This window comes from Apiospora phragmitis, assembly GCF_038363925.1.
Source record: "Apiospora phragmitis strain CBS 135458 chromosome Unknown utg000013l:1.0-2965645.0:1.0-2969333.0, whole genome shotgun sequence".
Taxonomy (NCBI): domain Eukaryota; kingdom Fungi; phylum Ascomycota; class Sordariomycetes; order Amphisphaeriales; family Apiosporaceae; genus Apiospora; species Apiospora phragmitis.
Genome location: NW_027117413.1, coordinates 1,762,377 through 1,777,775, shown reverse-complemented (window position 1 = coordinate 1,777,775; position 15,399 = coordinate 1,762,377). Strand labels below are relative to the sequence as shown.

The following is a 15,399-nucleotide window of genomic DNA, read 5'->3' as shown; positions in this document are numbered from 1 at the left end:
GATCTGCATGTGGCCGTTGCGTCGGTCCATCAAGTTGGGCATTTAGTGGAAGGAGTTCCATTTCTGCCTGGCCCAAGCAGCACGGCAAACGCGAGTTCAATCGGTGAGATCGGTGCAGAACTGACCTTCTGCAGTACTACCTATGTAGCATACTGTCATTTGGAGCGGTTAACGCAGTGCTGACATGCGCAGTAAGCTGGGTTTGTTGTTCGTCGATTATCGAGATCAGGGGTGACCGAGCTGCCCGGAGCTTGTACATTGGGTAGAAGGAACCGAGATCGCAGTCCCCAGATCGGAATGTAACGATGAGAAGAAGGAAGAATTGGGATTGAGCAATCGGCCACTCCAAGCTGCAGCCTCATGTGTTGTTAGCCGACGAGTTTCACTTGGTGGTGTTGGTAGTCTGCAGCAAGGTCCTCACTCGTCAGCCCTCTTCTCTGTTGGTCTTGGTCCTTTGGCGGGATGGTGGTTTTCGTCAGAACTGGGCGGTGGTTGTCCTCGATACCAAAAACATAAACATTCAATTCAAGGTGGGTCATCCATAGCTTGCTGTCCTGGTTGTCGCAAGCTCGAGGGAGCTGCAGCGGGGCTTAAAAAGAGCCACCAGGGATTGCCGGGCAAATCAGCAGGCCACTGCTCAGTGCTCACCAGTGCTCACCAGATGACCCCCCTGTCAGCACCCTGCATCCTTGTTTAGCAAGTGCACCGGACACGCCTGGGCCTTGCTTAAAACCCGGCCTAATGGGAAAGAACCAATGTAAACACTGGCACGATGTGTGTACGATTGATTGCTTATTTACCTAGGCTCACATGTTGCGTTGCACTACCGTAAATGGATGGATGGTAAATAAAGGCTTTCCAGATGTCGATTCATCCTGATGGGAAATGTAAATGTCTGATGGACAATTATTCCTCCCGTTGTTTATAATATACCTCCTCCACTACCAGGTATTGCTGACACGGAGGGCCAGCTGATGCACCATCGGATTCGTGTCCATGGCTTGCATGACCAGCTTACCTCCGACAATGTGGCTTCTATTGTTGTTGATTTTTACAATGTCTCGGTTGCGGCTGCAGCCACACAAAACAGGAAATGAAAGCCTTCTTCGACTTCCGGCGCATCGGATCATGGAAGACTGAAGGCATTGAACATGCCCGGCAGTAGGGCTATTTTCTGTCCAATTCCTGGGCGCGATGTTACCCAGGGTATCCTTCAATATTTCCTCTGGCCTTGATTCGTGTTGTGATATCCGCCGGGGTCTTAACGTTAAGACATGGCTGACATCATTAACACCCACTATTAAGACAACAAAGGAGCAAGGGTTCAATCATTAGCTGGATTAATACCCTTGTTATACCCCCAAGCCATCACCACGCAAGCAAAGCAAAGGGGTCAAATCCCTGCCAAGTCAAGATGCCTATGGCCAATCATCCTTTTCCCTCAAGATTCTAACTTCGAAGGGTTATTTATGCAACTATATAGTCGCCTCGTCTAATTGAGACCTTGAACTCTAGGAGGTTTGAATTGTAAGTTTTCCATTATTATGACTTGCTACGGAGGCAGTAGCGTATTGATTTGGGGGTGATCTGGGTCAAAGGAAAGACGACCAGGTGAAAAGGAGACCAAACGGTTGATTCTTCCAATTACACATCTAACAAGTCAGTAGCATACATACCTACATGTATGTAATCAATTCCGAGTCTCTTAGGTGAGGTTGAACGCAGCCGCAGCTCAAGCAATGGGAAGTCGTTCTACCTGGGCCCATCCACGATAAAGGGATGAAATGGGATATCTGTTCACAGCTGGACCGAGGTTGTGTTTGCTAGTTGTGCAACAACAACACGCCTGTGTGGTGAGACTCAGTGCGTGTAGCAGACCTTCGGGATCTGACGCTGGAAAACAGATTGCAAGTCTACGCTACGGGTGTAGTACACGGCAAGAGTTAAGCCAAAGTATTTGCTGTAGTTCAAAGAGGCGAGAAAACGACGTGCTTCGGTATGTGTGTTGCAGTTAAGCTTGTTTACTGCCCGATGTTTACTTGCTTGCTTTGGTGAGTTAAGGAAGTAAAGAGGTAACATAGGCAAGGTAAAAGAGAATTATTCACATGAGCCTCTTCTGCTCTGATTTGATGCAGGTCCTCTGTTGACGACCCAACCAACTACCAGCCTGGGCAACTTTTGACCCGCGGAGCACCTCCAGCACTCAAAACACCAAATTTCTTCCCAAGACAAGTCGCCGGTACAGACTGAGCTGCAGAAACCATCATCGGGTGCATGACTGGGCGACTTCTCTTCCTCCTCGCCATGCGGTGATTGCAATTCGCCATTCCCCTTTCTTGTCAATCCTTCTTGGTCGTTATTGATCCATTGTTCTTCTTTTGCCGCCTGTAAAACACGCTCGTTCGCATTCACTTCGCCTCATCACCATGGCAGAGTTCACATTCCTCTCCTCGACACTTTCCGCGGACTTTGGCTTCACGGCTCCGCCGGCTCGTGACACCAACAAGGTCCCGACCTCGCCTCAGCCGGAGCCCCAGTATCATACCCCTATTGCTAAGGATTTCTCTTTCTCTCTTCCCAACATCTGGCGATCCAATAACAATGTCTTGAGATGGGCTTTTGAAATTCCCGAGGTCACTCGTGAGGACCCCATCAAGGAGTCTGATGCTTCCAGAGAGAAGCGTTGTTTAGTACGTACATGAGCCCATTCTATTTGATAAGAGTCATCGGATCACGACTTCCTCACGTAAACGTGACAACATACAGCTTAAATCATCAGACGAATTCTCCATCATTTTCCCTACGTTCTTTCTGTCAAAAGCTAACCTTAGGACAAACAAAAGGCATCCAACTACTCTCAAGCTGGTCACGACGGAGGTCAGCATCGAAACAAAAGAGCCAAGCACCAGCAATCTATCCCCAACCACCAACAACCTGTTAAGCAGCGCCGTCGCGATCGCCTCCTCCAGTCCGCCCGCAACATCGGCGGCAGCATATTGGACGGTATCAACTGCAGCATGGATCCTTTCCGTGATCTCAGCAGCGAGCTGGATGGCTCGACCATCCAGGGTAGCGCAACGCCTCCTGGCACTCCTGTCCACTTCGTGCCCAGCCGCCCTCACCTTCGATTCGTCTTTGTAGGCGATCAGATGTGTGGCAAGTCGAGCATGCTCCAGTAAGTATTATCTTTATTTTTCTCTACTTCTAATTTTTTTTTTCTTTATCTTTTTTCTCCCCCTGGTATCAAGTCATGATTTTCCAGCTAACTGGTACGCCTCCAGCCGCTTCTGTCGTGGCGTCTTCAACGAGACCTGGAGTCCCACAAAGTACGAGATGTATCAGCAGCCCGTCGTGATGGACGACCAGGTCATCGACCTCGAACTCTGGGATACATCGGGCAAGCTCGAGTTACACCAACTCTCCCGCCTCTCCTACCTATCCTGGGATGCCGTCTTCATCTGCTTCAGCGTCAACAACGACAAGAAGTTCACCCATGCCCAAGGCAGAGTAAGTGACCCGCACCAAACCACGCCAGATATTTCCCCAACATTGACTAACTCAACGGCAAATATGGAACAGTGGATGATGGAGGTTCGCAAGTACTGTCGCGGTGCTCCCGTCTTCCTGGTGGGTCTGAAGAAAGACACCCGCGTCGGCTCGGGCCTGTGGGCCCCTCTTTTCCCGGCCTTTGACACCCGCATCGGAGCAACTGAGGTAAGCGTCGTTGTTGTCGTCCCGCGAATCATTGCTACACTACAACAAGATCGAATACTAATGAATACCACTCTAGGGTGCCATGGCTGCCACCGGCATGGGCGCTGTCAAGTACTTGGAATGCTCGGCCAAGACTGGTGACGGCGTCAACCGCGTCTTCGAGGAGAGTCTCCGTCATCTGCAGGCCACCCGCCACGATCTCGGCAATCCGGAGCCCAGCAGAGGGTCTGGCCTGCGACAGCTTCTGTGTTTCCAGTAAGGAAACTTGAGCAATTCTATTTTTGGCATGGGAAAAGGCAACCGACACATATGGCCCCTCTATTCGGGAGGAGTTGATATTTCTTTGACGCGGTGGGGGGCTTTGCCGAGTCGTTGCGGTTTTTTTTCTCTCCCTTTTTCTTCGGTCAGGTTCACTTGTTCTGGGTTGTGTGTATTCTTCTATTCTTTGCGCTGCATTTCTTCACCGCAGCAGCGAGGAAACAACCCCGGAAATTCTCGGGATGCGCAGCCAGAATCTGTACAAAATTGGGGATCATCTAGATGATCGGTTGGACGGCAGCAAAAGTCTGGAATTTTCTTGCCAAATGGGCAATCAATAATCCATTGCATGCGCCGTCCTTACTAAGTACCCAATGAATAAACAACGTTACAACAAAGTTCTCTGTATCATGTCTTCCATTGGTATCCTCTCTTGATTTATCAGCACAAATCACTGTCATGCCATTTTGTATTTGTAATGGCTGTTGGGTATGAGCTATCATGACAGTAACCTCCCAACCCCAACAGACTGAAAGTGGCTAGGTTTCACGATTGAGAACATCATCTCTTTCAGCTATGGCGAAACAGACCGATATCCATCTCTACACTGCGCAGACGCCGAATGGCCTCAAGATCTCGATTCTGCTTGAGGAACTTGGCTTGACGTATCAGGTGTGTACGAATCTAGTCGTTGACAGCCAGATTGATCCATGCTTACCGTTACGGGGAAGACTACCAGCATCGATATCACCAAGAACACCCAGAAGGTATGTGTCTGACCCTGACTCCAGGTTCCCAACCCAACAATATTCGTTACATCACATAGACTCGACAGTAACAAACCACCCACGCTAATACGAGTAACATAGGAACCGTGGTTCCTCGAGATCAATCCCAATGGACGGATCCCTGCTTTGACGGACACACTCGAGAATGGGCAGACCATCAGACTGTTCGAGAGCGGGTCGATCATGCAGTATCTGGTGGACCGATATGACAAAGACCACAGGGTATCATACCCATATGGTTCGCGAGAACACTGGGAAGTCAACAATTGGGTATGCTCTAGCCACTGTTGCCCAAGCTTACGGTCCTGGCCATACTAACTGTATCAATCAACAGCTATTTTGGCAAATGGGAGGTCTTGGCCCCATGCAAGGGTAAGTGGGAGCCGCCCTCTCGAGTATATACTATCGAAATCAGCTAATGATCGTCTGCGTGCAGCCAACTTGCACACTTCTACAGTAAATGCTTACTCCAGATCTGTCATATGGGAACGAGCTTCCACGTTAACCAAATGGCTAGAATACGCACCTGAGAGGATCCAGTACAGCATCGATCGGTACAGGAACGAGACCTGTCGTCTCTTCAGTGTGATGGATACGCAACTGCAGAAGTCGCCTTCTGGCTATCTGGTCGGAGACCGATGTACCGTTGCTGACATCTCCATCTGGGGATGGGTGGCCGCTGCAGGTGAGTTTCACATATAGCTCGTCACTAAACCCTTCTTGAAGTCCTGTTTATTTGAGTATGGAAAGAAATCTGAGTACGGAGCCTGACTGATTTGTAATCTACTGAAGCCTTAACTGGGGCCGATGTTACGGAGTTCCCTGCTCTCCAAGAGTGGCGGGATAAGTTACTGGCTCGGCCGGGCGTAGAAAAGGGCCGCCATGTGCCCAGTCCTCACAAAGCTTTGGAGTTTGAGAAGCTATCGGATAAGAAGTAGAAGAAGGCGTTTGAGGCCAACAAACAATGGGTACAAGCATCGATGAAGGAGGATTCGAAGTAGGTAGTGTTTCCGTACAGATAATACCAGGTATTCATCTCTTCGTGGATTGTAGGAGCCCTATTGGCACAGCTGTCAGCAGCAGCTCAAAGCTTGAGCTCGGGGCAGATGATAATTGATAAAGAGTGCTGCTAGAAGTGAAGCTAGCGGCCATCGCCAATCAAACCGCCCGAATCATTGGTTCTCCATTGTCCGATCTGGCATGGGCTGTGCCAAGCCAAACAAGGGGGAAGGAAAGGGAAAGCGAACGCGCCTTGGATTTTCGTCATGGGCCGGTCGCTTTTGGACGTTCCCGTTTCCGTTTCCTACTCGCAACCACCATTGTTCGCATTCTTGCCCCTTCAACACCCCGATTCCACCTGTTTCATCGCCTTTTACTTTTTTGCTCTCTCTTCTACCCATTCCTTGTCGCGACTCAAGTCATACATACCTACCTACCTCAAAACACATTCACACCCACGCACAGCCCATCACTCTGCGCGCAACTGCCAGTCGCGCATACCGTCACAATGGCAGACTACAACACCTACAAGGTCCCCGAGCTTAAGAAGCTGCTGCAAGAGAAGTCGCTTCCCGTCGCCGGAAACAAGGCCGACCTGGTCGCCCGTTTACAGAAACACGACGAAGAGAACGCGCCCGCCAAGCCTGGTCAGTAATCATCTTCCTCCCCTATGCGCCGCCAACAAAACCATCTCTGGCCCGGTTACCACCCATCAGCCTCAACTAACAGTAACTAGCCGCCGCCGCGCCTGCCGCCACGACCACGTCAACCGCTGAGGACGAGATTGATTGGGACGATGACGAGCCTGCGCCTGCTGCGCCTGCAGCAGCTGCAGTAAAGGCACCTGAGGCTGAACCCAGCAAATCCGCACCTGCCAATGTGTCAGCACCTGCAGCAGAGGAGCCTGCGCCCGCCGCGGAAGAAAAGAAGGAGGAAGCAGCAGCAGCAGCAGTACCAGTTGAGGACAACGCGACTGGAGAAGCAGCACCTGAAGCAGAGGAAAAGAAGGAGGAAGAGCCCAAGCCCGATTTCTCAGCCAACCTTCCCGCGTCGGCGGCCGATGAGGAGGTTAAGAAGCGCGCCGAACGCGCCAAGCGTTTCGGTATCATCGAGGAGACAGCGGAGGAAGAGAAGAAGAGACTGGAGCGCGCAAAGCGGTTCGGCGCCGCTGACACCACGGCCGTCGTCAAGGGTCTGGACGAGGCTCTGCCCGAGCGCCGGCCCAAGCGCCTTCGCGATGAAGGCGCCGAGGCTGGACGTGGACCCAAGAGATCGAACAACGACTCTCGGCGCGGTGGTGGCGGTGGTGGCCGAGGTGGTGATCGTGGCCGTGGCGGACGTCGTGGTGATCGCCGAGGTGGCAACGATCGTGATCGCAAGCCCAACGGCGGTGGCGTGTCCAAGCCGAATCGTGTCCTCGATAACCCCGAGGAGAAGAGGAAGGCAGAGGAAAGGGCCAAGAGATTCGCCAGCAACAACTAGGTGCTCTCACGACGCCTGGAATTCGTGTGCGATTGCGAAACACTCTGGGCTATGCTCTTGAGTGGTTGCGAGAGGCGATGGACGCGACCATTTGTAATATTATGAGACCATGATGGTCAAGAAGCGGATGAATGTGCCATCCGTGGGATTTCAAGGAATATCCACGCGGATAGGAGGCCGTGTCATTTCTCGAGCGTCAACAGAATCAGGAATCGAAAAGTAGTTCCGCTAGAAATGTATATCATATTTTTTCGTAAAGCAAGCATACGCGATAATAAGCACAAGAAGAGCAAGAGCCTTACCTACCTTCATGGCTGTGATGCTCACCCATCGGCGCATTTGCAATCATCTCTTCCCCTGTGACCAACGATCTACTACTGCCTTCGTACCGTTTGATGCCAAACATGGACATACACGGGACGATAACACTATACAAGTGATACTGTTGATATAGTCTTACATACGCTTAGTAGAACATTCCGTTAACACCACGCACAATGCTGACCATAACAAGCAAGGTTATAGGCCTTATAGGTTCCCTCGGCCCCTAAGCCTAATTGACGAAAAGAAAGATCATGATGTTAACAGAATACCTTAGGTACTTTACTGTCTTGCAGACCATGCGCTCACCCGTTTTTCTCTTCTCGGCCGCCTTCATCTCAGAACCCCGCTGCGGATGCATATATCACAATAACTTTACGTACGATGGCTTGGGAGCGCAAACCTTGGCCTCTTGCGGTCAGTTCCAGCAACGCTTGCTTGGATAACTGGCGCAAACCCCCGCCCTCTGCTGTGGCCAAGTTTGTAGGTATAGACTTGCAGATGGTGAGCGAGAGGGATTCGTAATCCAAGAAGACGGTGCATAGGAAGAAGATCTGGGAATCAATATTTGCATGTGTATCTACTAGCTAGAACACGCTGTAACTTAAATCGTTTCCTCAAGAGTACGACACATTTAACTGCATTGACAGGCGAACCTAGGAGCAACCACGTTTAGTGTCTTCGGAGCTCACCAGCACATACTTTCATCTGCTCGCTTCTTCCGGCGTGGTTGCCTTGGTTAAACAGGAAGTTTGATGTATTTATATGTCTGTAAGTCCACGGCGTACACTATGGGTTAGAGAGCCCGGGTCCCGTATCATTCATGGGGAGCGAGTGACAAGTACCAGTACTTACCTGCCGCTTGCCAGACTCGTATCTTCGAGAGTAAGAAGTCTTGAAACGACTCAAGGGCAGTAAGAGGGGTCCTTTCTATCTTGCAGCGAACCTGAGTGAGGTTCGGCTCGGCAGGCGTGTGTGGTAGTATACATCGATATTGCTATGACATGGGGAAATGGTCGGGAGAGAAACGACAATGAGAGGCTAGACAGAGTCACGCGCGACATACAGGGGCCCCGAATCTTTGCAATTCTGCCCCCCTTCTCCAGCTTTGGGCGTGTTTGCTTTCTTCGGTTCTGCGCGGAAGGCGAAAACCACCGTTTGCTAGTTCTAGAAATGCCGTGTGCGACTCTTGATAGGAGCTCCAGACACCGCAGAGCTATGGCACGACCGAGACAAAACAGGGATGCCCAACTTGACATATGACAAGCATGCACAGGGTCGGCTGTCAGAATGTCTTGGATGACAACAGTTGAAACATACAGCATGCTCAGCTGTCAGCGTTCCGTATTCCCCGTCGTGTATACTTAACATACAGTGGAACGAAGAAAAGAGAAGACGCGTTGATTCAAGGCGTGTGTGGCTTATTCTAGACCTGACAGATCTAGAGCCACTCCCTCAAGTTGTGGGCCGACTAAAATAGGTCGTCAGCCTATCCCTGTATAGCTCTCTATCGTCGCCTCCTTGCTTTATGTAAACGCCCCCTCTCTATAAATTAGTAGGTAGCCACACCCATTGCTACCACGCGGAGCCGTTGCCGCTTGTTGCGCAATGGGTTGTATGCAGCCCACCTTACCTCGTGGCATTTCTGATGTGCTCCCCAGCCGGGACATCCTGACTTCGGAAAGCAGCCCGGGTATCCAAGAAGCCAGATCGTTGAGTAACCTAATCAGGACGTGGTAAACCAATCAAATGTCATATGAGGCATGGCTTGTCCATTTCCCTTTTTCAAGTGCCCCGTTCGAGATATGTTTCATTTCCTATCGGCAAGCTTACAAACATCTCAGGTTTGCCTAGTAAGGTCTGCGTTTGCCCTGGAAGCAAGCTCTGAATAATCGGGACCACCTGGCAATCCTCTCTTAATGGGGGAAGAGTATTCAATATAGCCACAATGGCCAAGGGCTCCTTGTCGTCATCGATAGACCCTTGCGGGCTCCGTTAGCTTTCTTGATGGAATGTGTCGCGCACATACTGAACAAGTAATAAGCTGGGAGGGGCAGCGATGAGAAGAAAACGTGGCGAGGTCGAGTTGTACTGAGATTCTCCAGTATCTGCTTTATTATTAATGTCAAGTTCTGATGATGATGAAATGCACTGCACAGTTTTAGCTGATCAGTATTTTAAATGGTAAGAAAAGGGGCGAGACTGCGTCCTGTTGAGCTCTCTCCTCTCCAGTGTCTGCTACTTCTTATTCCATGTCGACTTACGTGGAATGAGCAAACATGGCCATATCTGAGCAACTGAGTGGTTAACAGGAAGAACATCACAGCCAAGGTAAGAATGAGGTCTTAGGAAATAGGAAATTGCCGAGTCCCTATCTCACATCTAGACCTGGCCAGGCTCTATTAAAGCTCACGTCGTCATCGGAACTTCGAAGGATCCTGGCAGTCGCATATACTGTACCAGTCAGAGCTCTCTCTTCGCCAGGAGAGTTCACGGTGGCTTGGGGGCATCATGTGACTGTGTCACTCCGATCAACGAAAGGATTAAATAAACGACTTATAAAAAATTTCCATTCGCGTTCGATTCGGTGACGCATGCGGGAGAGGCTTTCTGGGCTGCTTACATCCGAAGACTGTACGACCAGTGATTGACCATTATCGAGGGTTCCTCGAAGAATCAATAGACCAAGCACATAACGTGACTTCGAGTGAGCCTGTTATTGTTGTTGTTTTGGCAGACCTGCAGCATACGGCTTGCACGTGCTCAAACCCGTATCATGGCTGCAAGCCAGTAGCTGCAATGGATTCCATCATTCGGCAAAATATAAGGGAGAGCCTTCATCGTGCCAGCTTCCCAAACCGGAAAGCCGCGCTAACAGGGTATAACCGTTGGCTAGAGCAGACCATGAAGCATCGGCAATATTGATAGCAAGCCGCAGGTAACGGATTGTGCTCGGAACGAGTGAAGAAAGGTGGACAATGTGGGCTAAAGGCTGGTCATTAGAATTAAGATGTAGTCGGTGGCAGCTAATAAACGGCACAGCGGATGAGGGTCCCAGGAATCTGGCAGGCTATTCGCTAACTCATCGGCCAGTGACAAGCACTAGATTCGGCTCGGCGCCGTCAGTCGCCCTATCATGCACTACTTTGCTAAAGGTTAGCAGGTCGGAGGATTTTGAGAGTAGCCTGTAAAGACGGTCAATGATTCAATGAACATGGATGAAAGCCTTTGCAATCGGTAGTTGGCCACGCGCAACCAGCGGTTGCCGCGAAAAAGAAATGAGAAGATATATTATCCGTAGACGCGACAACGGCCCGTGTCCATGGCTCCCCGTGGGGTGAAAGCCAGTGAGAACAAATCAAAAGCAATGTGTGTTGGTTAGCAAGCTCTCGTTTGATCCTTGTTCAGCTGATATAGCTGAAGTGGGATGTTTGTTAGCAAGGCGACCCGGATGTCTCAGACTGTCTAAGACATGCATGCAGTAGACCAATGCTTGGCAGTCTGGAAAGAATATGACGGTAACGCAAGCGAGCTCGCGTGTTGGGTATCAACCTTCGTCTACGGGAGATACGATACTCCTCGCCCGTCATAGATAGGATCACTTGACCTGCGATGGGATTTTATCAGGAAAACAAGACACCGTATGAGACGTAGAGAGGCCTGTAGCTGGCTGTATAGTAGCCTACTACCTAGCCTTCTTGGAGGACCTCCGGGCCTGGACTTACTCGTAGCAACACCACATGTTATGTTATTTTATTTCAACGATGGCTCATCAGGTCGCTTATTCTGAACATTGCCGCGTGAGTGTGCCTCGATCCGCGCGTCAATCCCACACTGCTCTCGAGACTGCTGAAATTTGCCATCAAGTCTTGAACCACACATCTGCCAGGAAGACATGTTACGTTGGATAGTGAGCGAAAAGAGGTGTGGTGGGCTGTGCCGTCCGAACCAGTCCCTTGGGAATAGTGATAGCGAACCCTGAGATACGGTTGGGCGCCGGCGAAAGCACGATCTGCATTGGCGAGAAGCTGCGATAGATGGACTTTGTTGCCTGTCGAACGCAACTGGATCAGACTGGATCACGTTACTTGGATACTCCTTCGGGGATCAGAGGGATCCTTGGCTAGTGCGAGAATGGCAAGGCCCAATCAGATCTTGGAGAACCCTGCTCACCTGAAAGTGGTCCTCGGCATGCCTGCTCGCGGCTAAACAAGCGACAGCAATTGGGAGACAGGGGTCTCCGGGCGGTCCACGGATCACCAGATCCCTGTAAACTGACGAGAGGGCCACCTGCTAACATCAGTCCGTCCAAATTCCAGACTTCTGTCATAGTCCTCGGACACTGTGAATCGACGAGGTCTGCTGCAAAATTTCATGCACAGCTTGCGTGTATATCGACGATTGTGAGGCCTCAATAGTGACGAGATTCAACGAGAGCGTGCCACGTCAGTGAGAAACAGACAACCCGGAGAGCTAAGCCACGGCCGACCCACTGCCGCGCCGTAGGCCTTGCCGGTTCGCCCAAGATACGGTGTCGCTGTGGCAGTGCTGGGGTCCCTCATCGGGGCGGCACTCGCCACAACGATGCTAACCTACTGCATACTAGCAGGAGACGTTGCATTGCAGGCGACACACGCGAGATGCTAGGCACCTCGGCACTAGGCTTGCACGCATGTGGAAAATGACGGTAGTGCAGGGCAAAATCGGACGCCGTTGTGGAAGCCATCGCCCTTGACAGCTCACTAACCCTTGCCACTATTATGCGCAACTCAGCTTACGCTTACTGCGTTCGCCTAAATCGAGAAGGAAAAGATTTGGTTCTGATTCTGGACAGGTACGACAAGAATAGGACGTGGAACTTTGATGTCGATGTTGGTTAGATCCATAGGGAGGGTATGTCTATCGACCCAGGCCATTTCGGTGACCGATGTATGATGTATTGCGGTCGTCCTGAAGCCCAGCCAGGTGAGCTACCTACTAATGACTTAACCTACAAGGTAAGTGCATACTGTAGGTTATTCTGGGAAACTTGATCTATGATATGTTGAGTGGGAGTTTCGACAACGATAATGGCGGGTCGTTGTTGGCTTGATAGGCCCGTTGAAAGAGCATGGGTACGTCAGTCTCAACGAAACGGATGCGCAAACTGGCTTGCTTCGACGATAGGTGCAAGGGAGCAAGAGCGAAGGAATCGGTGGGCTTGGGGACGAATATGAATCGTCGTCCTGGAATTGCCCGCGGATAAGGAGAGACATGCCATGCAGAGATCAAACCGTAGCCCCTCCGCCCCTCCTTCCACCATGCTAAACAATAGTGACTGTCGCGAAGACGGCTTGACAGACAGATTCTCGAGCTCATGATTGGTCGGAAATTGAAGCAACCGATCCAATCACAAAAATCGAAACTAAATAGCCGGAGTGTAATATCCCAAGTAAGGACTCTCGCAATCAGTTCCCCTGTCGAGCGTATCTACAGACGATGGTACGAGCATTCGTGTATGACTCTCCTTAGGAAGTACAGAAGCGCATGTGTCTCTTCCTTCTGGAGATTCTGCTGGGAAGTCAGAGGCATGATCGCGGTTTGTTGTACAGAGCCTTATAGTAAGTTTGTATTATTAAAAATCCACACGATGCTGGCGCGAGCAAATTGTTCCATGAGCGCCAGCGCTTGCGAAATACCTCCTCTCTCAGGGCAAGTCTGCAGCTTGCAGGGGTTGCCGGGAAAGAGTGGCCCGAATCTTGAGATGGACTACTCAGAGAAGTCCAAAGTGAGACCTGCAGTAAGACATGCAGTAATGTAAGACCTGCAGAGAACGACAGCCCCGCGCAATTCTGATTTGTGCAAATTCGGTGCGCGAAAGTGACTGACCGATGCCTATGTCGTTGGACGACGTGATCTTACATTCTGTAATACCGAACACGTGAGACGGACGAATGCCCGCTCCTGGCAAATCTGTCTCGGGGGTTTCTGCTGATCTTGCTACCGAGGATCCTTCGACAACGATTGGCCGCATTGTCCAAACGGAGCGGTTTCGCAGGCCGACGCCGCGTAACAGAGTCTTTCTGATCTGTACTTCTGTACTACTACCCCTTTGCACGATCTCGTCTTCCACCCTAGAAGTAAGGATCAAGTGCCCTTTGTTGCGATTGAAAGTATATACTTTTGACACGTAACATAGTGCACTTAGTAGTAATGGTAAGATGGGCCAGGCCGCATCCCGTGTTTACCGGTCTGCTACGGTACTTAGCACAGGACTCCACTGATCTAGATGCGTATCATTGATGTACGTGCTAGGTTATGTTGAGCTGTCCAAGGCTGTGGCGGGGGGTTGACAGTGGCAGGAACAGAACAACCCATGGCAGGCTCCCTCCCGAAGGCGAAGACTGCAAACTGGGTAGCAATTGCACTGACGTTGATGCCAACGCATTCTGAGTATGTCGAGAGACCCAATATTGAGTAAACACTTCCAAGTCTCTTTGACACTATGTACACATGGTAGATAACGATGGAACTACACAGAAAAATAGGTAGTGAGTGCATGTGAGATTGATGATGTGCCAGCCGTCTAGGAGCCGTCGAGTGCAAGCGCGCAGTGTACGTAATTGCCCCGTTGGTACCCGCCCCCGCCTACTCCTACTCAGCGACTGCCCTCGTCTGCTCGTATCGAACTCTGAAAACTCTTGTCAACTCCTCTCAGAATCTGGTCCTCATATGATGGATGATGCGATTTTTCGATTGCAACCACCAGTTGCGCTATAAAAAATCTTTCCGTTATTTGGCTGTGATATTAGCAGGGTACTTCGGAAACTATAGTCTGCCAGTCCGCACCGAAGTCTCCTCTCTTTGTCTCTCAGGCCCGCCCCAAGCGGGAATAGTGTCGGCAGAGATGGCGGGGCTTCTCAGCGAATCCAGTCTACCAGAACGCTGCTCAGCCCTCTCATAGGATGTCTGGATATGCACGATCGAACCCAAGGCACTTTGACTCGCAGGCTCGCAAATCATTTCAAACTGATACCCCATGCGCAACAGCCTACCGTTGGGTCGTTGCTGGGCTCGTTTAGGAACATGCTTCCCAAGGTTCCTCGCTCCTCTCCTTATGGCTGCAAGCTCCTGAAAGTCAATGGGTCGCTAGTCGTCCACCATTGATCAGCACTCACCATATTCGCATATACGGCCTCACGTTTGTGGACAGCAAAGCTCCTAGCTCCTAGCTACCCCTTCGTGGACCGACCTCTAGTGACTCAGCGACTTTGACTGGGTTATGGGCTCTTGTAGTATAGAGTCTCCGCAGTGTCTGTGCAGGCCGCCGCCAACCAGACCGCGTTTTCGGCCAGTCCAGCTTTCTACACAGACGCCTGACCCGGCGATGTGATCCAGACGGCCGCTTCTTGGCCGTTGGCAGGGATCTAAACGCCACACCTGTCCAAAATTCATCCATGCTCTGCTGCGATCTCCATGTCACCCTTGGGGTGGAACAATACAGTGTATCTAAGTAGATACCTTGTCCACCCCTCAGGATGCAGGGCTAAAGAGTGGCCTTCCCTTCGGTTCCTAGGTATCTACCTATGTATATGCCATCACTCTTTCTCTCATTTTCTTACCGTCTTGAGGTTGTGTTACTTTCCAAGCTCCTTCACCTTGTCCTCATCTTGCTCTATTCAAATACGCCTCTCTTTTGTCGAGTCGATCCTGCCCGGACTGGCTTCATGAGTCGATTATTTGTATAGAGCGTCAACCCTTCAGAGCCGGCTCTCGAATGTTACACACCTGAGCCGCTCTACCAGTGTGCTGAAATTGGCCGTCATCCACCTCATCACATAGACGCCGACAACTCCCC

The 15,399-nt window shown here is 50.8% G+C and overlaps 3 protein-coding genes across 3 annotated transcripts; all 3 read left to right on the top strand.

Moving 5' to 3' along the window:
- Positions 1-2,426: 2,426 nt before the first annotated feature.
- On the top strand, positions 2,427-3,973 carry PG994_014279 (GTPase Rho1; the record flags this gene model as incomplete). Its single annotated transcript, XM_066865688.1, has 5 exons — positions 2,427-2,690; positions 2,832-3,175; positions 3,282-3,507; positions 3,580-3,714; positions 3,791-3,973. The coding sequence occupies 5 exons, from the start codon at positions 2,427-2,429 to the stop codon at positions 3,971-3,973; spliced, it is 1,152 nt and encodes a 383-aa protein (XP_066708817.1).
- A 575-nt stretch (positions 3,974-4,548) lies between these two features.
- Positions 4,549-5,698, top strand: PG994_014278 (glutathione S-transferase-like protein; the record flags this gene model as incomplete). The annotated part of the gene is made up of 6 exons (XM_066865687.1): positions 4,549-4,644; positions 4,704-4,739; positions 4,842-5,030; positions 5,095-5,132; positions 5,234-5,445; positions 5,553-5,698. 6 exons carry the CDS (start codon positions 4,549-4,551, stop codon positions 5,696-5,698), a joined length of 717 nt encoding a protein of 238 aa, XP_066708816.1.
- A 569-nt stretch (positions 5,699-6,267) lies between these two features.
- On the top strand, positions 6,268-7,241 carry PG994_014277 (uncharacterized protein; the record flags this gene model as incomplete). The annotated part of the gene is made up of 2 exons (XM_066865686.1): positions 6,268-6,406; positions 6,496-7,241. 2 exons carry the CDS (start codon positions 6,268-6,270, stop codon positions 7,239-7,241), a joined length of 885 nt encoding a protein of 294 aa, XP_066708815.1.
- Between the last annotated feature and the right edge of the window lie 8,158 nt (positions 7,242-15,399).